The sequence below is a fragment of the Thamnophis elegans genome, chromosome 13 (genome assembly GCF_009769535.1).
Source record: "Thamnophis elegans isolate rThaEle1 chromosome 13, rThaEle1.pri, whole genome shotgun sequence".
Taxonomy (NCBI): Eukaryota; Metazoa; Chordata; class Lepidosauria; order Squamata; family Colubridae; genus Thamnophis; species Thamnophis elegans.
The window spans coordinates 45,468,251-45,491,011 of NC_045553.1; the positions used below are offsets into that span (position 1 = coordinate 45,468,251).

The 22,761-nt window shown below is 45.6% G+C and overlaps 1 protein-coding gene across 1 annotated transcript in view; it reads right to left on the minus strand.

Annotated features, from left to right (window-relative positions):
• The window catches only part of TECTA (tectorin alpha), a 55,689-nt gene that overhangs the window by 23,281 nt on the left and 9,647 nt on the right, over nt 1–22,761 (minus strand). The window contains exons 4-8 of the mRNA XM_032229207.1: nt 17,220–17,357; nt 15,918–16,083; nt 6,761–7,173; nt 2,990–3,563; nt 1,577–2,169 (exon numbers count right to left, since the gene is read on the minus strand). Coding sequence (XP_032085098.1) covers nt 1,577–2,169; nt 2,990–3,563; nt 6,761–7,173; nt 15,918–16,083; nt 17,220–17,357 — 1,884 coding nt within the window. The remainder of the gene's footprint in view (nt 1–1,576; nt 2,170–2,989; nt 3,564–6,760; nt 7,174–15,917; nt 16,084–17,219; nt 17,358–22,761) is intronic.

Consider the following 22,761-nt stretch of genomic DNA (forward strand, 5'->3'; position numbering starts at 1 on the left):
TGTCAAAGAATCTCACATTTGGGGAAAGCCAAGAAGCGAAGACATCTTTTGACTTGAAGACGCAAGCAATTATTTCAATGGTCAGCCAGGGCAGAGCCAAAAGGAGGTTGTTTGATCATGCCTCTAAACTCTTCCCGTGTATTCCAGGACGAGCATAAAAATTGACAGGCAAAAATGTCTAGTGGGATGAAAATGTCAGCACCAGATGCGGCTAATGAGACATCTGAACATATGTAAAGCTTTTGCCTCTGCAGATTTTTTTTTTTTTTTAAAGAACCACCAGGAATTTTCGCTGGGGCTAAAGAAGCAGGGGTAGCAGACAAACTGAAGGGCAACAAAACACTCCATTTGATCATGAATCATCCTCCCTGCATAATTCTCTCCCGGAATTTGATTCCCCCCCACTAGCGCTTCATCTTCTGAGTTCATTTGATAGTCACCTCCCTCCTATCTGCTGGTTTACACCAACAAGACTCCAGACTTCCCCATCTGGGGGGAAAAGGATAACTCTGCATGTCCTTACAGTATCTGTTTAGTTTCAGGGATTTGCCTCTCCCTTCCAGGTTAAGAAAATAATTTGACTAGCAGTTGATCAGTTTTGGTTCTCCAACCCACGGAGGGTTGCAGGTGTGTAACTCCCTTATCATTTGGACTATTCTGGCTTGGCGTCTTCCATAGGTTTCTTTGTTCTGACCGAGGCTTCCCAAGAGCCTGAAGCAAACTCCTTGTCCAGACAAAACCCCTTCTCATTAATTTGCTCCTTCACATCCAGCAAAGTCTTTCAAGGAAGGGAGGATTTACAGTCACAGACCTTATCTGGCTGGGAGAGCTGCCAGGCCGATCTCTGCAAAACTTGGCAAGGAGTCTCAGAGAGTCACGAACCAATGAAGCAAACTAATTGTCTCCTGCAAACTCCACTCCCCTTTGGCTCCTTTTTTATGTCCTCTGGGAGGGGCCATTCACTGTCCACCTGTGGCCTTACTCCCAAGTCGAACCCCGTTCTTTAGCTGCTTCCTTTGTCTGGCAACTCTGCGCATGCGCACACTGGGAACAGGCTCCAGCTATTCGTCTGCCTCACTGATGTCTAGCTCCAAAGGCAGATGATAACTGTCAGACGGCTCTGGCCCCCTCCCTGCCTCCGACACAGAGCCCTCGTCCAAGCCTTCCCCAGATTCCAGGATTGGCCCATGTTCCTCCCCAACCTCCTCACTCTCCAAATCTGCTGCCAGCTCCGCTGGCCACTGGCGGCCCACAACATTCTTATTTTAAAATGGAAGATGCCTAGATGGTGTGCGAGGGGAGGGACTAGGGACACACCTGGCTAGGTGTCCATAGAGGTTCTCAGTCATCCAGGTCACGGTTGTCCCAAAGATGCTTTTCCCAAAGTGAACTGGACTTTTTGTTCTCTTTGAAAATATTCCACTTCTCATCCTTGCAACTAACAACAACAACTCTGAATAAAAGTGGCGCATGAACACTTGTCCAAAGACTCTGCTATTAAATGGTTTCCTGCAATTGAGAGCAATGACCTAAGCCCCCCTCCCTTTCAGTCTGTCACCCAGCAGAACATCCTTACCTTGATTTCAGAGTTATCTACGCCCCCAATCTTAATGTCTTGATTGGAAACTTGGATCATCAGGGTACGGAGCCAGTCAGGACTTGAGTCTGGTTTCTTTTTGCTGATGTCCACTTCCAGGTAAGTGGGCCTGTCCGGGCATGTTTTTACCAAGGTGTAAGAATTGTCCGAGGGATAAACAAAGCCAACTCCGTCAAAAGTGTGCAGGACTTGATCCTGAGAGACCAAACACAAAGTCTCCCGCTTGGGGTAACACCCTTGGTAGCCATTCTCCACCGTGCACACTTCTTCTTCTTGACAAGTGGAGTTGAAACAGTGGACATCTCCTTCTTCTTCGCACCAGCACTGCACAGTGCAGTCCACGGAAGCCCAGAAGGATTCCCCCACGGCATGGTAGCGGCCATCCACATCGCAACCACACTCTCGAACAGGGACACAGGCGGCGGTGCTGAGCACGTAGCCTTCGGCGCACTCACAGCCTTCGGTGCAAGGAGAGTTGCAGTTCAAAGGGGCCATCAAATCCGAGCAGGTGGCTGGGCAGCTACTAGTACAGATGGAGTAGTGGCTGAACTCCGGGCAGCTTACAGCAGTTGCTGAAAAAGGCAAACAGAACAGCTGATTTAGTCGATACAGCAGTTGCTGGTTTAGAACAATGGACTTATTGAGTTTCCAGCTTGGCGGTTGGCACCGAGTCAACTTTGGCTGACCTTGAAAGAAGCTACACAGGATTGTGCCTCAGTCCTATTTGGATATGAGTCCCTCTGAAAAAACACCAAGCCCTAGGCAGTTGTCAACCTTGGAGCATAGACTCAGCAGGTTCTGAGGTAGTTAGTTATGCTAATCTTAAACCCCACATTATTCTCTTTTCAGGATACGCTTTTCTTCTGAGGAGAGGCCGTCTGTCAGGCCTGCAGCCATCTTTTCCTTTTAGATCCTTGGCCTGCCACACTTTCTATTGTTCTGCTATGCATTTTCTATTGTGGGAAAATGGGAGAGGGGATTGTACAGAGTTAGATGATATGTAGCCATAACAACATTCTTTCTAGAAAGCCAAGGTCATATTTTGTCTCTGCACCTCTACACCTGACCAGAACTGGATGGGTGGAACTGCCAGCATGGCAGTGGAAGATTGAACCATGTGGTGGACTTGTGGGTGTGGGGACAAGATCATGAACTTTAACTTGGGGGGAAAACGGAAGAAGCTTCAGATTTGGGTTTTCCCACAGATGTGCCAGCATGGCTCTCTTAATAAATTGGAACTTTGAGCAATACTTTGCTTTGGACTCTAATTTAATTTTGGACGCTATCTGGAACGTTGACGCCAGGTTGACCAAGTAAAAGTTGATGGACTGGAATCCACCAAGGAGCAAGTTTTGCCGTCTCTGCCTGAAAGGCAAATGCTTGGCAACTTACCGCATCCCGTCTGCCCTCTCCAGTCTCCAATCGGGATCCCTAAGGCTTGGCAAACCAAGGCGTAGGCTTGAATGGCTTGGCAAAGCCCTCCGGTGCCGTTATCACGGATGCTGCACAAATCGTACACGCAGCTGTGCACGAATGCCGTGGGGTCGACGATGGCCCCACACTCCCACAGGGGGCCTCCGGTTCTGTTGATGAAGCCACAGTACTCGGGGCCGAAGTAGAGAGACTCCATCGCCAGGTCACAAAGACTGCAGTTGTCTAAGCAGCCCGGGGAGCACTTCCATTCGGGATGGTAAACCCGCCAGCTCTCCCCCAGATCCAGGACAGAAGTGGCCAGTTTCCCATCAGACCGCAGAACGTCGTCTTCAGGATTCTTGTTGTAGTTCCCGCACAGGCCGCAGGTAGCATTAATGTAGGAGCCGGGGACTGAAATGGCAGCATAATGGTCGCCATCATAGGTCACCAAAAGGCCAAAGTCGGTTTCCACAGCGGTCGACATGCCACTCTGATACATTTTTATGGCTCCCAGTTCCAGGAAGACAGGCAGAGACATGACCAAGTCATCTATCTGTGACACAGATAGAAAGTTAATATTTATCATCATCATCATCATCATCATTCAAAACGGGAAGATTAAAAATGGGTTTATTTACTGTCGTTGTATATGAATCTTCTACTGCTATAATTACCACTGTCAATACAAATTAAGTAGTTATATTTACTGAGGTATTGCAAAAAGTATATATATAGAGAGAAAGGAAGCAGTAGGCTTCCTCCCATATTTGGGCATACCAGGGGTTGTGACACTAAATGCATACCTATTTCCCTGGATCAGCTGATAAAGGAGGAGAACCTTGTGGCTTAGTGGTTAACACATCTGCCTAATATGTAACACAGCCCAGGTTCGAATCCCAATAAGGGTATGGCTAGCTGATGAGAGCTAAATAGCTTGAAATAGATCTATACTAGTCTCCCTTTATTTATTTATCAGCACAAATACAACATATATAAGGAAGTATTGAAACACTCAGTCTAGAGCCTAAGGAATCAGAGAAGACCTCAGTTCCCCAGAGACTAATTGAGTATGCTCTGGCCCCTCTAGTACTTAAACTTGGCAAGTTTAAGATTTGTGGACTTCAACTCCCAGAATTCCCTAGTCAACCATGCTCAGTAGGGAATTCTGGGAGTTGAAGTCCGCAAGTCTTCGACTTGCCAAGTTTGGAGACCCCTCCTCTAGTAGAAGGAATTTGTAATGGTATATGGGTGTGAACTTGGGAAGCAGAGGGGAGAGATGCGGTCAATGCAAGTCCAATAAGAGGCTGTGATCAGATAAGGGGAAGGGGAACCAGCAGCAGAGGGGAAAAAACTCAGAAAGGATCCTCCCTAACTTATCAGGCTCTAGAAAGAGACAGTGGGAGATTTGTACATTCAGACTTGCGTGATTCTGTTATGTAGGCTTATAATAAATAGAGTTCTTCTGGGTGTGCTTTTTAACTGGTCGGCCTGGGTAGGCTGACATTAACAGATTAACGGAGTTGGAAGGTCATCTAGTCCACCTCCCCACCCAAGCAGGAAACCCTACACCATTTCTGACAGATGGCAGTCTAGTCTCTTCTTGAAATCTTCCAGGGATGAACCTTCCACAACTTTTGAAGGCAACTTCTGTTCCATGGGTTGATTGTTCTCACAGTCAGAAAATTTCTCCTTATTTCCAGGTTAAATCTCTCCTTGTTCAGTTTCCATCCATTATTCCTTGTCTGGCCTTCTGGTGCCTTGCAAAATAGCTTGACCCCCTCCTCTCTGTGGCAGCCCCTCAAATATTGGAAGCCTGCTATCCTGTCTCCCCTGGTCCTTCTCTTCACTAGACTAGCCATGCCCAGTTCCTGCAACCGTTCTTCATATGTTTTAGCCTCCAGCCTCCTAATCATCTTGGTTGCTCTTTTGCACTTTTTCTAGTGTCCATCTTGCAAATCTGAAAATACATTTCTTCCATTTCCTTCATAGCCAGAAAACTAGGGAAGGTCCCTTCTGAGATGTTTGCATTGCCCACATTCCTGTTGTTGGCTAAGCAGTCTCTTATCTGTCTGTCACCCTACCTGTGACTCGTCCCCATGTCTCTCAAGGTCATTCCCACGTACCATTTCAAAATTATGGAGCACATGCATTCAGTCATAGTTTCTCCCAAGAGCAGCTGTATTTTCCCATCATAAACAAATGACCTCTTATCGGACTGAAGACCAGTGCCCCATAGTGTCACACCCAATTATTGAAAAGTTCTTTCTTGCAAATATTTTGGGGGAATCAGTTGCTCTACAGCTACTCCCCGCTTGAGATTGCTGGCTAGCCATCACAGCTTGAACGATATGTCTAAGCAGGTGCTTATTTCTGGGGATTAACCTGGACTTCTGGCAGACCGAAGATGGCAAGCACACTTTTCTATTATCCAAAATAATAACCTTGAAAGGATGCAGTGTGCAAGTAATGTGCGTTCAAACCATGCTGGATTTTACTTCCAGCGTAAATTTTACTAATGTCCCTGGTTTGCCTGCCTGGAAGATTATGGAAGATAAAAGCCAAACTATATGGTGGGCAGCATTAGTCGGAAAATAAGGCTGATTCTGTGATGTGACATTTCCCATATTAGTGCCATTAGATGAAAATAACAATAATAATCAAAACCCTGAAATTAAAAGAGCCTTCTATTTTCTACCTAAAGGTAAAGGTTCCCCTCATACATATGTGCTAGTCGTTCCTGACTCTAGGGGGCGGTGCTCATCTCCATTTCAAAGCCGAAGAGGCAACGCTGTCCGAAGACGTCTCCGTGGTCATGTGGCCGGCATGACTAAATGCCGAAGGCGCATGGAGCGCTGTTACCTTCCCTCCAAAGGCGGTTCCTATTTTTCTACTTGCATTTTTACGTACTTTTGAACTGCTAGGTTGGCAGAAGCTGGGACAAGTAGTGGGAGCTCACTCCATTACACAGCGCTAGGGATTCGAACTGCCGACCTTTCTGATCGACAAGCTCAGCGTCTTAGCCACTGAGCCACTGAGTACAGCCACTGAGCCTTTCTACCTAGCTGTCTCCTACTTTTTATTATTGAGGACTGTTTCCCCCCCCCCTTCAAATTTTTCTTTCCAGATACATCCAGACAATGGAATGATGTCATGGCATCATCTAGGCCAGGGGTGTCAAACTCAATTTCATTGAGGGCCGTATTTGACCTCGGGGGACCGAGGGTGGGATGGGCATGGCTAGCTCGATGTCACTCCTGTCAGGGGCACCTGTGGTGGCCCAAGAGCTCTGCCAGTGAAAAATGAAGCTCGGGAGAGCCATGTGCTGTCCTCCTGAGCTCCGTTTTTGCCCGCAGAGGCACCATGGGCCACTCCTTTGCTATTTCCAGAGTGGCCCCTACAGCTGATAGTGGCTCCCACAAGCTCATCCTGAGGATGAATTGAGTATAAATCCTCTCAAAACGTGAGGATGAATCCAGAGGTGGTATTCAGCCAGTTCTGACAGGTTCTGGAGAACCGGTAGCAGAAATTTTGAGCAGTTCAGAGAACCGGCAAATAGGCTGGCCACGCCCCTACAGCCTCCCAGCTGATCTTCTTTTGGTGCCCTGCACAGGAGAATGCAGCTGGAAAGCAGTTAGTGGGGTGGGTAGGGAATGGGGATTTTGCAGTATTCTTCCCCTGCCACGCCCACAAAGCCACGCCCACAGAACCAGTAGTATAAAAAATTGAATCCCACCACTGGGCAAATCTCACCATAATCTTCCCAAAGCTGCCCTTGGGAATGACAATTTTGTGCGAATAGATCTCAATGGAGATGTCCTTCAGCCAGGAGACAGACGAACCGCCGCGGTTCTCATTCTTGGCTTCCACGCTAAAGAAGGGCAAGCTGGATCCCGGCCAACACTGCCTGGCAAGCAAGTAAGAGCAGGAGCCTTGGAAGTGGAAAAGGAAGCCGTCGAAGGTATGGTAGTGCGGATCTCCAAAGATCACACAGGTGCTGCTCTCCATCGACACACACTGGAAAAATTTGTCCTTCGCCTCACAGATTTCGTAAGGGCCACAGGACACCTCCTGGCAGAAGAGTTCGTTGTTGAAATCCAGGCAACGGCACTTGGTGGAGCAGTTGGCACTTTCCCAGAAAATCTCCCCTTGACGGAGAAATTGGCCTAAAAGAAAACCACATCATCAAAGTCATCTTCACGTCTATGGAGATTCTCAGTCACCCAGGCCATGGTTGTTCCTATTCAGAAGTCCACTGAACCCAGGTCAATCTGATTTGTTGTCTACCAGAGGTGAAGTGCTCTGAAGTCTGCTACTGGTTCGCTTGGTGCGAGCATGCGTACCACAGGCATTGATCGTCAGAGCTACTGGTTCACCCAAACCAATAGTAAAAAAAATGCTATTGGTTTGGACAAACTGGTAGTTCCGATGATCATCTGTGTGACAATCAGCTGTGCCGCATGATTTATTGCATGGCACAGCTAATTGTTACACAGCTGATTTTCGGAACTACCGATTCACCCAAACCAGTAGCATTTTTAACTACCGGTTTGGTTCTGATGATCAGCTATGTGACAATCAGCTGTGCCGCACAATTTAGAAATCACGCAGCACAGCTGATTGTCAGAACCAAACTGGTAGTAAAAAATGCTACCGGTTTGGATGAACCGGTAGTTCCAATGATCAGCTGTGCAACAATCAGCTGTGCCGCATGATTTCTAAATCACGCGGCACAACTGATCGTTGCATAGCTGATCATCAGAACCAAACCATTAATAAAAAATGCTACCGGTTTGGGCAACCGGTAGTTCCAACGATCAGCTGTGTGACAATCAGCTGTGCCATGCGATAAATCACACAGATGATCATCGTAGCTACCGGTTCGCATGAACCGGTAGCATTTTTTACTACCGGTTCGGGTGAATCGGTCCAAACCGTTAGCATTTCACCTGTTGTCTACCCGTTTTTTTGCAAAATTTGAAAGCAGAGATGACCAGAACTAGGTGTTACTCTTAGGCTTCCTATGGTGGTCTGATGTTCTGGACCACAGTTCCCGTTATCATTGCCATATTTACCTTCAGTGAGACATCTGAAGGAGAAGGTGGTTTATTCCATTAACCCCTATGCTATTAACTCTGCAAGAGAGCCCTGATTTAAGTACTTTTTTTATTATAATCTGCTGCCATGAATGAATCATTGCTGCAATGGGCTGATACCACTTAAAAACCTTGGAAAGGGTCCCAAAGAGCATTAGAAGCACTCTTTCTGTGCGGGATGTGTACACAAGAAACTAATAGCTATAATCGCTGACACTGAAATGCGATCACAAAACTGTAATGCGACATATTAAAACACATTGCCATCAGCACACTATATGCTCATCTTACCTCCTCTTTGAATCATCGTATTTCCTCTATATGTGTGATTTTGTCAGTGCACCAGGTCCACTAAACAAATCAGATCCGGTGAATGCTTGCAGAGGTGACCATCAAGGCTATTGGCTTGGAGGTGTCCAACCTTGACAGTTTTAAAGACCTGTGGACTTCAACTCCCAGAAATCCCCGGTCAGCATGGCTGGATGAGGAATTCTGGGAGTTGGAAATCCACAAGTTTTAAAGTTGCCAAGGTTCAAGATGGTGACAGAATCCAAGCTGACCTTGGATATTCTTGGCCACTTAAGCAGGGACCAACTTGGTTAAGGAATGAATAGGAGAAATCCCAAGGTTATAAACTAGTTGGTGAAATCAGAAAACCATATTGGGGAAAGGCAAGGGTGTATCAGAACAGCATCCAAGAAAACCACATCCATGAGCCACGGTGGCGCAGTGGTTAGAGTGCAGTACTGCAGCCTATTTCTACTGACTGCCAGCTGACTGCAATTTGGCAGTTCAAATCTCACCGGACTGAAGATGGACTCAGCCGTCCCTTCCTTCCACGGTTGGTAAAATGAGGACCCAAAATTATTGGGGGCAATATGCTGACTCTACAAACTGCTTAGAGAGGGCTGAAAAACACTTAAAAGTGGTATATAAGTCTAAGTGCTATTGCTATCAGGAATCCAGCTTCATCCGAGGTGGCGCAGTGGTTAGGGTGCAGTACTGCAGGCCACTTCAGCTGACTGTTATCTGCAGTTCAGCGGTTCTAATCTCACCGGCTCAAGGTTGACTCAGCCTTCCATCCTTCCGAGGTGGGTGAAATGAGGACCCGGATTGTTGGGGGCGATATGCTGACTCTGTAAACCGCTTAGAGAGGGCTGAAAGCCCTATGAAGCGGTATGTAAGTCTAACTGCTATTGCTATTGCTATCCCAATCAGAATCGAGCTGGAAGGGACCTTGGAGGTCTTCTAGTCCAGCCCCCTGCTCAAGCAGGAGATCCTACACAAACAACTGTCCAGTCAGTTCTCTCATTTTAATCACTTTCAATCACTTCTCTTTTCAATCATTCTCCCTCTTCTTTGTTCATCATCAAGTAATACTACTGCAATACTAATACTATAATACTGCAACAAAGAAAGTTATAGCATAACAGAGCTGGAAGGGACCTTGGAGGTCTTCTAGTCCAGTGGTGGCTAACCTTTTTCTAAAGATGTGTCAAAATTGTGTGCGCATGTGCTATTATGTGTGCCGAACCCACCTGCACATCTGCGCACGATTGGGGGGAGTTTTCACCCTCCCCAGGCTCTGGAGGCTTTCCTGAAGCCTGGGGAGGGCAAAAATGGCCTGCCCCCAGCCGTCCGAAAGGCTGAAAATCCAGTGCATGCGCACGCCGGAGCTGAGGGCTACCATGCCAGCAAATATGGTTCCGCGCGCCACCTGTGGCACGTGTGCCATAGGTTTGCCATCCCGGTTCTAGTCCAATCCCCCTGCTCAAACAGAAGACCCTACATCCGGGATGACAAACCTATAGCACGAATGCCAGAGGTGGAATGCAGAGCCTTCTGTGAGGGCATGCATGCTGTTTGCCGGCTGCTCTTCTGATTTCGACTGGAAAAACGGCCTGAAAAAGACCCCAAAATGGCTATGCACAACCAAAAAAACAGGCATGCGTGCACAGCCAGCTGGTTTTCTGGTTTCCGGCACTCCGGGACACGTGAATGCACGTGTGTTCTGGATTGGGTGCTCCATGCCGAAAATGTTCACCATCATTACCCCTCCATCATTTCAGACAAAAGGTTTTCTACTGCCTCCCTTCAGTAGAGCTTCAATGTGTGAAGTCTCCTTTCCCCCCACAGGCAGCAAAACACTCGCCCAGCCCCAGGAATCGAGCCAGCGTCCTCTCTAAATGTAAAATGGGAAATATAAATCTCCTATTTAAATCGCAGGGCACTGACCACAGTTAAACTACAGCTATGGGTTCTGAAAAAAGCTAGGTGGAGGCAGGGTGAATTATACCCCAAGCGTGCCACGGTTGCCATAACTTAATTCTATTAAAAACGGGTGAGTTACGTCTGCGGCTCAAGGGGTGTTAATTGCCTGCTTAGACTCGTTTTTCCTTCCATATGAATTACCACTAATTAAACATCAAATAATGCAACTTTGGAGACTTCATATTTCACAATAGCCACAGCGGGTTTTGACTATCTCTTAATGAGGTGGGTGTCTGCCACTCTGTCTTGCACATAGCTAATTATTGTGTGTGTGCAAGGACGCGCACACAAACACACACAAACACAAATAACGTATTGCTTGTGCTGATAATCATTATTATCAGAGAAAGCGAGAATAGAAGGTCATCAGGAGGTGCTTGATAAAGGTTGCCGTAACTTGCTGAGTAAGGTGCTTTGGTTCCCGTTTATTTTTTAACAATGGCCTTTCAAAAGTCTGAATTAGATGCCTAAAAACTCGGAGTTCTGCTCATTCAAAATGCAAATTTTATATGCAGCTCATTCCATTCAGGGATCTAAGCCCCAGAGTTCACTGCACCAGCATTGCCAAAAAGCCATGAAGAGTTGTTAACCTAATTTTGCGAAGCTTCTTCTCCGGTAACATTGTACTGTAAACAAGGGCATACAAAGCCTTTGCCAGACCAATTCTCGAATACAGCTCGTCTGCCTGGAATCCACCCTGTATATCGGGCATTAATACAATTGAGCGTGTCCAGAGGTATTTCATGAGAAGAGTCCTCCACTCCTCTGCTCGCAACAGAATCCCTTAGGCCACCAGGCTTGAAATTTGGGGCCTGGACAAGCTGGAACTATGCCGCCTTCGGTCTGACCAAAGTTTAGTGCACAAAATTGTCTGCTACAATGTCCTACCTGTCAACGACTATTTGTTTCAACTGCATTAATACATGGGCAAATAATAGATTCAAACTCAAAGTAAACCGTTTCAAACTTGATTGCAGAAAATACGACTTCAGCAACAGAGTGGTCAACACCTGGAATGCTCTACCCGACTCCGTTGTTACATCTTCTAACCCTCACAGCTTCAACCTTAAACTGTTTACCGTGGACCTCACCCCATTCCTAAGAGGTCCATAAATGGGGCATGCATAAGCGCACCAGCGTGCCTACTGTCCCCATTCCCTCCCGATCAGCTGGGACTCAGGAGGCAGAGAATAGATGGGGGCAGGGCCAGCCAGAGGTGGTATTTGCCGGTTCTCCGAACTACTCAAAATGTCCTCTACCGGTTCTCCAGAACCTGTTAGAACTGGCTGAATTTCACCCCTGCAATAGACCGTGTGGTGGATCCATCCCAAATGTCTCCATAATTTCGATTTGTTTCATATAGCAATAGCAATAGCAATAGTTAGGCTTATATACCGCTTCATAGGGCTTTCAGCCCTCTCTAAGCGGTTTACAGAGTCAGCATATTGCCCCCAACAACAATCTGGGTCCTCATTTTACCCACCTCGGAAGGATGGAAGGCTGAGTCAACCTTGAGCCTGGTGGGATTTGAACAGCCAAACTGCTGAACTGCAGTGCTGCATTTAACCACTGCGCCACCTCGGCTCTTATTTGCAAGCATCCAGTGATGCAAAGGATAATCCCCTGGTAGTAGCCCAAATCCTTTGCCTTAGGAATCTTCTTATTCATAGGACTCTTTGATGAAACTAAAAACTCCAAAACAATTTCCATTCTCATGTATGGAGTTCAAACAGACTTTGAATCAGAACTTGAACAGAGGGACTAGAATGCTATTTTCCCCCTCTCGTCTTTAATGACCCTGTAATCCCTTGCATCAGGGTGGAGTCGGGGCAACTGAATGAAGCGGAGTGTTTACTGCCCTTCCTGTCACCAATGAGGAGTTTGCAGGAGACATATTCTTATTGTGCCCAGAGAGAAAAATAACTGCCGCTACGAAGGATCAAACTCACAACCTCCAGGCCATTGCACCATTCAGGGACTAGAATGGCTATAAAAAAATTCATAAATTAGAAGTTGGGAAGAATTGGAATCCTTCCACCACCACCCCGGAGTCAGACAAGTCTATTTTTTTCCCCCCGAGCAGTTGTATTTGTAAAAAGAAGATGAGCAGACTCTCCGGGTGGCTGTTTTAAAGGCCTAACACAAGACATTCTAAACTTGCAAGCAGCAATGAAAAAGAATCTTTTGAAAAGACTCTGCATGCTGCGGATTCTAAGGGCAGCTCAGGAGGATGTTTTCGGACTGACTTTATGACATCTCTGCATTTCAACATCGCTGGTGTCCAAGAGAAATCTCTATTACAAAGGAACAGAGCTCAGATTCGTACAAGAAACGGAGACTTTGCAACTGGACTCAGATAAGGAATGGTTTTACCCCTTCACAAAGTAAAGTTGCCTCCATTGTATCTGTTTTTAGACAACATGGATGATGATGATGATAATGAGGATTATATACTTTATTTATTAAACATGAAACTCAGTCAACTGAACATTCAAAAAAGCATCACAAATACGATTGACTAGTGCCAATACAGGTTGCTGCCAACGTCCCAGGTATCAACCAAGTATCTTCTTAAAAAAAATAATGATGTTCCTAGTAGTGCAATTTTTTTGCAGTTCCGCTAGTGTTATTGCAGGAAGCTGCAACTTGTTGATGTACATGAACATGGCACCAAGTGCCCCAATGACAATGGGTATCACTGTTACATGTTTTGTCCATAATCGGGTAGTTTCGATGACCAGGTCACGATATTTCGTGATTTTTCCCCAGTTCTTTTTCTTTGACTTCTGGCATCTCCTGGTACCGCGATGTCAATAAATTGTACGTTTCGGTTTTCGACAACTGTGATATCTGGCGTGTTGTGTTCCAAATGACGATCCGTCTGTATTCGAAAGTCCCCACAAGATCTTCACCTTCTCACTTTCGATAACTTTTTCCACTTTATGTTCCCATGATAGTTTGGATACAGATAAGTTGTTGTTGTTGTTATTATTATTTGTAATTATGACAACCCATCTCCATGTTGGGACTTGATGTGGTTTCTGGATGCCCCACCCCAGATCGGAGGAACCTCACACCTCTCAAAATTCTGCAGCCAGGTTGGCCATTGTAAAGAATGTTGGGAACTAAAATTCACACACCTGGAAATGGCCCAGGATGGGAAAAATTAAGTCAGATTTGTGGGAGAACAAAATGGATAGTGGTTATGAGATCTACTTCCATGAATTCATTTATGGAAGTGATGATAATAATGATGATGATACTAATAATAATAATTTTGGATTTAATACCAACAACAAGGAATTGGTTAAATCTGTACTTCGCCGTTCCATTTGGATTTTGGATTTATTTGGATCTACAAGAAATAGATCACACTGGGGTTACATTTCTTGGCTAACTGGTGGCGTGCAATGCTTACACATCTTTTCTCTTGCAGCCAATGGAGCTGATATGCTGATATCATGAGCCTTGCTGGCACAAGTGGTTAGAGTTCAGTACTGCAGGCTACTTCTGCCTGCAATTTGGCAGTTCAAGTCTCACCAGGCTCAAGGCTGACTCCTCCTTCCATCCTTCCAAGGTTGATAAAATGAGAACCCAGATTGTTGGGGGAAAGATGCTGACCCTGAAAACTGCTTACAGAATGCTATAAAGCAGTATATAAATCTAAGTGCTATTGCTATCACATGTATTAAAACATTGCCAGACTAATACGGTTTACCCATGCCTATTAGTTATTATTAGCACAGATAAGAAGGGAAAGAACAATGCATTAAATAAGACCATTTTTAAAATAAACGTGAAAAGCTCTTAATGGCCTCGGCTAGATATTGTTCTTCATTATCTGGCATAGCAAGATAAAAAGCTGAATGGCACTTTATACTAATGACAATCAACGCTGATGGATAATATTAAGAAATGGCAACAATGAGCTATAAATGACGACAATATCGCACAAATTGCATTTTGGGGAGAATTCCCACGAAGAACTTCCATTTTCATATTTCCCCCAGGAATTCTTCGCAGAAGAATATCGCTCTTGAAATTCTGTCTGCGTTTGTCCTAAGTAGGAACCGCTAAACAGCAGGAAGGGGTTGTATGTTCAATTTATATTCTGCCTTTCCACACCGAAGACAGTCAAAATACGCAACCACAAAAGAGAAAACGTAAAACAATCCAAATGGGAGAAAACACTTAAAAGTCATTATTAACCCATTTCAATTTGAGAAGAGGCGGCTTCTGTGTTACTTTCCCAACTTGAGAATAATCCAGGGAAAGCCCCTCTCCAGTGTACCCTAAAATTAATTTTATTTGCTAGTGGCAGCTCTATTAAGCCCATTAGAGATATCTAGGGTGCTGATGTGGTCTAATAAATGGGGATTTATTTATTTAGTTTGTCAAACATGTACAAGATAAGAGGTAGTATAAACATGGACACGAACACAGGAAATGGGTATGAATAAACGGTAGGCACGCTGGTGGGCTTATGCATGCCCCCTTTATGGACCTCTTAGGAATGGGGTGAGGTCCACGGTAGACAGTTTAAGGTTAGCAATAGCAATAGCAATAGCAGTTAGACTTATATACCGCTTCATAGGGCTTTCAGCCCTCTCTAAGCGGTTTACAGAGTCAGCATATCAGCCCCCACAGTCTGGGTCCTCATTTTACCCACCTCGGAAGGATGGAAGGCTGAGTCAACCTTGAGCCTGTGAGATTAGAACCGCTGAACTGCAGCTTAGCAGTCAGCTGAAGTGGCTGCAGTACTGCACTCTAACCACTGCGCCACCTCGGCTCAGGTTGAAGCTGTGGGGGGTTTGAGGATGTAACAACGGAGTCAGGTAGGGCATTCCAGGCGTTGACCACTCTGTTGCTGAAGTCATATTTTCTGCAATCAAGTTTGGAGCGGTTTACCTTGAATTTGTATCTATTGTTTGCCCCTGTGTTATTGCGGTTAAAGCTGAAGTAGTCGTTGACAAGTAGGACATTGTAGCAGACAATTTTGTGTACTACACTTGGGTTGGACCTTAATTGGTGTAGTTCTAGGTTTCCCAAGCTCAAACTTTCGAGCCTGGTGGCGTAAGGGATTCTGTTGTGAGCAGAGGAGTGGAGGACTCTTCTCATTAAGTACCTCTGGACATGCTCAATTGTATTAATGTCTGATATACAGCGTGGATTCCAGGCAGACGAGCTGTATTCAAGGATTGGTTTGGCAAAGGTTTTGTACGCCCTAGTTAGCAAGACAATGTTACCAGAGAAGAAGCTTCGCAAAATTAGGTTAACAACTCTTAATGTCTTTTTGGCAATGCTGTTACAGGATGAGAAAAGAATGTTGCAGATTAAGCATTCAGGTTAAGATGGAAGCGGTAGGAGTCATTGGACATACAAACAGTGGCCGGTTCCATCTTTAGCAATATCTCTTGACAGAACGGTCTGAAATCCCCACCCCCTCCAAAAAACAAGAACAAAACCCTCCAAAAATCCACCTGTGTCATATTGTGGTTTGCACAACCTGCTTCAACACGACACAGCTTCTTATATTTGCTTACCTCTAAAACTGCATCCATTGGCTGGGTCAATCTCCCTCCCATCAATTTTGAATACCCATCGACCTGGCACGTTGACATTGGTGGTCTCTTCGATGTTGACAATGTCTGGGGTTCTGGAAGCAGGAATGCTAAAATAGTTGGTGCTGTTTCCACCGTTGAAACCAGCCTAGAAGACCGAAAAAGAAGAGAATCTCCTTTAAATTGTCTGGAACTTCTCCTGATGACCTTCACCTTCGATGCTTTTCTCCCAACCATCCTCGGTACCTTGAAGACAAAAGCCCTGTCACACCTTAACCTCTTACTATTGCAGTACAGGAGAACCTCAAGTGGCCTGGAAACTATATCGTCAATGTCATGGACACTTCAGGCTCTGAGAATTATGGGAGGAAGAACTCTCCTCTCTCCCAGATCCAGAAATTGCACAAAAAAGATGTGACTGTTGTGGCCCACCAGTGGTTAGTGGAGCTGGTAGCAGAGACAGACAGTGAGGAGGTTGGGGAGGAACATGGGCCAGTCCTGGAGTCTGGGGAAGGCTCGGAGGAGGACTCTGTGTCAGAGGCAGAGAGGGGGCCAGAGCTGTATGCCAGTTATCAGCTGCATCAGGTGGACGATGAATGGCCCTTCCCAGAGGAAATGAAAGAGAAGCAAAAGGGGAGTGGAGTTTGCAGGAGACCATTAGCTCGCTTCATTGGTTTGTGACTCTCCGAGACTCCTTACCTAGTTTTGCAGATATTGGCCTGGCAGCTCTCCAAGCCAGATAAGGTCTGTGACTGTAAATCTTCCCTTCAAAGACTTTGCTGGATGTGAATGAGTGGAATTCACAGCAAATTAATAAAAGCCAGAGCTTTCTGGAGACGTCTCCACAATCATGTGACCAGCATGAGTAGACGTTGAAGGCGCACAGAACACTGTTACCTTCCCACCAAAGGTGGTCCCTATTTTTCTACTTGCATTTCTACGTGCTTTCGAACTGCTAGGTTGGCAGAAGCTGGGACAAGAAATGGGAGCTCACTCCATTGTGCAGCGCTAGGGTTTCAAACTGCCGACCTTTCTGATGGACAAGCCCAGCGTCTTAGTCACTGAGTCACCGCATCCCTTTTTGGCAAAAGTTATGATGGCAATGATAATTGACCATTCCCTGATCATCCAAAAGAACAGCTAAATCTCCTGGGTTCCAGATTGGCTATTTAGTTTTTTTTAAAAAATTTCTTGGCAAAATATAAGTAATCTTTTTTCCAAGGATGCTGCGTACAGGGCTTTTGTGTGAAAAGGAAGCCCACGGCGGTCCTCTAATTGTCCTACCTGGGCCATCACTCCACCGAGACCAGTTAGAGGGTCCCCTCCACTCGCCGTTCCGGTAGTCCAGTTAATTTCTTCATAGTTGAACATGGCGAAGGAGGATGTTCCATCTGAGATGAGGAGCGCTTGGAAAGTGTTCACCTGTTTAAAATACAATTGTTTACTCAGAGGTCAATTCTTCTTTTCAAAGGAAACTAGGTGATAACCTGGCATTGCCTGGGTATGCATTTATCCCAATCCTATATTAGAGGGAGCCCCCTTGTGGAGTACTGTGAAGCCATTACCATGACAACTCTACTGTGCTGTACTGTAGAAGCCATTTTAAGGCACAACAGGCTATATCTTAACAGCACTTGAATCCAAAATGGACACTATCGCTTTCCGCAGTACTGTGACTTGACACTATAGATATAATTCAGTTCTTTTCATTTCAGCGGCCCAGGCATTCCAGAGTTATGCTGGAACACATACACATGGACACACACACACACACACACACACACACACACTAAAGATTGTTAGGGTTGTCTTACCCCCACAGTATTTGTTTCCAGAGAGTAAGTCATGTGTACCAAGTTTGGTAGAAATTGCTCGAGGCGTTCCAGAGTTATGCTGGAATGCACATGCGCATGTGCACACACACACACAACACACACACACACACAACTTTTCAAAACATCTACTTATTTTTAAAGTGGATTTAGTTCATCTTTGAAGCCAATTTTATGAATCTGAATGACGGTAACTTTCTGGGGGGGGGCGATCATTAATTCCTTTAAAAACTAAACCTAAGTGGCTTCTAAAATGAGAAAGGCAAAATAGATTAGGGAAATAATGTTGAATTTTTTGGAAACAACAGAGAGGGTCAGTTAATCCCACCAAGGAATCCTAACTGTGGCTTGCAGTTTGCTACTTACTCACATATCTTGTACTGAAATACAGTTTTAATCCAGAAGAAAGAAAAACAGATTAATAAAAATGTCCAGCAGCAGATCAGCAGACCATGTAATACACATATAATAGATGAGAGGTCTGGTCAAAGAGTTGTTATTATCTAGTATGAGCTTATTAAAGGCGCTCCTATCATTCAGCGGTGGCAGCCTTTGAGCCTGATGTCACCCACTGGCCTCGGCATCTGGAAGGTCACTTCAATGAAAGCTTCACCATTTAATGGCTTTGTCCCTCCCACGTCCCATAGATGGCAGTGTTAGAGTAAGAACGGGGAAAAAACACGAATAAAAGTTTGCTCCAACTTCCACATTTATTTACCCAAGCATTTTGTATTTTATTGTATTGTATTTTATTATTTGTATGCCGCCCTTCTCCGGGAGGCCTTAGAGCGGCGAACAATTCAAGGGGAAAGAAAAGGGGAACATAAAAAGACAAAATACAAATAATAAAAGTAGACAACAGTCGCACAACCATACATGTCGAGAGGGGAGGGAACTCATCACCCCCAGGCCTGCCGGCAAAGCCAGGTTTTGACGGCTTTTCGGAAGGCCTGGAGAGAGGTGAGGGTCCGAATCCCTGCGGGGAGTTCATTCCAGAGGGCCGGAGCTGCCACAAAGAAGGCCCTCCCCCGGGTAATAGCCAGGTGGCATTGGCTGGTAGATGGCACCCGGAGGAGGCCAACCCTGTGAGATCTAATGGGTCTGTGGGAGGTAATTGGCAGTAATTGGTAATTTAGCTTATGCGGTTACTTCCTCCTCTGCTTTTGAACTGCTCGGTTGGCACAAGCTGGGACAAGTAACAGGAGCTCACTCGGTTACGCGGCACTAGGGATTCGAACCGCCGACCTGCAGACCTTTCTGATCGACAAGCTCAGCGTCTTAACAAGGTCTTTAAAGGCCTTCTTGGCGTTGTGTTTTCAAACTTCAGCTTCTGGTTGTTTTCTCTGAAACCTCTGATCGACAAACTCAGTATCTTAGCCACCATATTCTGCTTATTAGTATGCTAAAGATGGGATCACACTGTACTCAGAGGAGGAAGTTCAGAATCTCCCGGTCTGGACTCGGTTCCTTAGGATGTCCTGGCTGAACCTCAAGGAGGGTCAGAGTGACAAACTGAAGTCTGTAAAGTCATTTACAGAGAGCCAAGGTGGCGCAGTGGTTAGAGTGCAGCACTGCACGCTAGTTCAGCTGACTGCTAGCTGCAGTTCGGCGGTTCAAATCTCACTGGCTCAGAGTTGACTCAGCCTTCCATCCTTCCGAGGTGGGTAAAATGAGGACCTGGATTGTTGGGGGGCGATATGCTGACTCTGTAAACCGCTTAGAGAGGGCTGAAAGCCCTATGAAGCGGTATATAAGTCTAACTGCTATTGCTATTTTAAAGTCTCCACCTAAAACTGGAAGTTCAAAATTAGGCTCAAGGAAGCTTAAAATAATCTGACAGGTGGTATTTCAAACGGCACCCACTCCAAGTCAGATGTACGGCCAGAGTTGAGACCACTCAACTCCTGAGCATTAAATAAAGGTGATTTCATAATACCCACTACATAATCTGCACATTGCATATGGCCTGGAAGAAGTCCAGAGCCGTTTGGGTGATGGCAGCTTTCTGTGACAGCTTTTCCATGACAAGCGTTGATATAGAAAAATCTCCGTAGAGCCACCTGACACAACAGCTTGGCTCCCCCCCACCTCACCTTCTGACCAACTGCTCCACTTACTTACTGAATTTAATAGCATTATTAGACCATTTGGAGCAATTAAAATCAGGTCGGTGTAGCAAGTACGGGTCGTTAACTCCTGAATCCAGTTTGACTCGTTTTATATTTTAAGGGAGGCGAAGTAAGAAATGATTATGTCTGCTTTAAAAAAAAAAAACAAATCGTAATGGTTTTTTCATACGTGGATTTGGTTTTTCCGATCCGGTCAATCTGTTCATAGATAGGAAAGGAGGAAGGAAGATCCTGCATTTTCCCTAGGAGATTTCAGCCGATGAGAATTTATTTACTGCTTACATTTTAATTAAGGTCTCTTAAACCTCATTGGGTCTTTTAAAAAAATCCCATCAATTTGTTAAGGTTTAGATTCAGTTAAAGTTTGCTTCGGGAGACTCCGCATCTCCCATCAGCCAGTATGTAAAGGACTACAGGAAGGCAATATTCAAATCCTCCAAGATTTGGAAGCTTATTGAGAGCTGAGATGGCGCAGTGGGTAGAGTGCAGTACTGCAGGCCATTTCAGCTGACTGCTATCTGCAGTTCAGCGGTTCAAATCTCACTGGTTCAGGGTTGACTCAGCCTTCCATCCTTCTGAGGTGGGTGAAATGAGGACCCAGATTGTGGGGGCAATTTGCTGACTCTGTAAACCGCTTAGAGAGGGCTGAAAGCCCTATGAAGCGGTATATAAGTCTAACTGCTATTGCTATTGCTAAGCTAACAGAATAACTGAGTGAAGGACCTTGGAGGCCTTGGGAGTCCAAGGGAGACTAAAATCTACCGAGAGATTCGGGATAAATCCCACCGTTGAAGACTTTGCCGTAAAAATGTATTGCAGAAACCAAGATCTACAGGCTGGGCTGAATCCAGTTGGACCCAGAACTCTGGTTGCATCCAGAAAGAGTTTGCAGCTGGCCTGGCATGGAAAACGTCCCTAGATTGGCCTATCGTCAGAGGGAAGCTACCGCTTACCCAGTTTTTTTGGACGGGTTTCAAATTTGGGATATTACAATCACCCCGCTGCTCCTCCCGAGCTGTGCTTTTATTAAACAGACAGCTGTCTTCCATCACCCCTGGAAAATAAACTCGTTCTCACCCAGGAAATGGATGAGAGAACAACACAATGATAATCCTATATAAAAATGCAGCGCAACAAAGTGTAGCATTCTCTTCTTTGAAGCACATCGCCTGGCTCATGCCAGGCCCCCAACTGAACACGCCCGATTCTATCCTTGCTTCCAGTTCCTTCTTTGAACACGGGGCATAAAACAAGGTGCGGGGTTTTTTTAACGCAAAGGGAGCTCAAAAAAGAGGCACGTTGATGGGGTGGGAAGAGCAGGATTTTGCAAACGTGTCTTTGTTCCTTGTCGGTTCAGTCGTGGTCCTGTTATTTATATTTATTTAGCGCACGATGAGAACGTGACAGAAGAATAGTAAAGATATGTGCACGGGCTACGTAATTATAAGTAAAATGTCTACGGGGAGATCTCGGAGGCCTCATAATGCTCCTCTTGACATTAGGATGTTCTATCCCAATTTCTTTTAAAAAAATAATAAGATACAGGTAGACCTCGATTTGCGACCATTCATTTAGTGACCATTTGAAGTTACGACAGCTGAGTGGTGCTGTGACCTGACAATTGCGCGATAGACATATGCGCGGTGACAAAACCGCGATGTCAAAATCGTGGACACAAAAGCGCGCCGACAAATGCGCGCCGACAAAAGTGCGATGACAAGAACAATTAGGGTTAGGGTTAGGGTTATAACGTACGTGTATGCATCCCACTATGTAGTTTGTTGATGACGCGATTTTGTCGGCGCGCATTTGTCGCCGCGCTTTTGTGGGCGTGATTTTGATGGCGTGGTTTTGTCGGCGCGCATATATCTATCACGCAATTGTCGGTGAACCGAGTGGTGCGGTGGCCTAGAGGTGGAACTCTTGCCTCACAATTGGGAGGCTGTCAATTCAATCCTAGGTAGAGGCAGATATTTTTCTCTCTCTGGGCAAAATGAGGATATATCTGCTGAACAAAACTCCGCATTGGTGACAATAAAGGCATCCGGCCATTAAAACACCCTGCTAGCTCCATTCATTTGCCCAGACTCCAGCTGTCATGGCTGAAAATGGAGCTCGGGAGCCCGTTTTCTCTGGCAGAGCGCTTGAGTCACCACAGACACCCGGGCACGAGTGATGTCAAGGTGGCCACGCCCACCCTGGCCACGCCTCCCATTTCCCCCTAGGTCAAACACAACCCTGATGCAGCCCTCCATGAAATCGAGTTTGACCCCTCTGGCTTAGCTGGTTTCCTTAAAAACAGGGCACTGAACAAAAAATTCACTATTTCTACTGTGCAACCCCTCCCACGCAATACATCTCTCCAAATTTATCATTTCGGAGGTCTCATATATCTAGTAAATATCGCCAGTGGCTGGACATTATAGCGCTAAATCTCGGCACGTTTTGAGAACTAATGGTTGAAACACGCCAAGAGTACTTAACAACATGGCTGATGCAATTCTTCATCATTACGTAGGTTACTTGTAATGTAACTTAGATAATGATTAAACGAGGGTCAGCAAAACGCATATTTTTCATTTGGGAAAATAAAAGACATCCTGGGATTTATTTAATGTGGTGCAGGGAGGTTGATTCATCCCAACACCCGAAATCTTTTATAGATCTGTCAGGGTGATGTCTCTGTTTTATTTACTATCCTCCCTGAATCGGCTGAGATTGTTCACCGTTCACTCATCGCCGCTCTGAAGAACACACCCGTCCTGTGCCCTGCTCTGGAGAAAACAATATCCATGAAGCTGCTTTTGCACAGATTGCCACAACCAAGTGAAGACACAAAGAGGTTTGGAGGTGGGGGTGAGAATC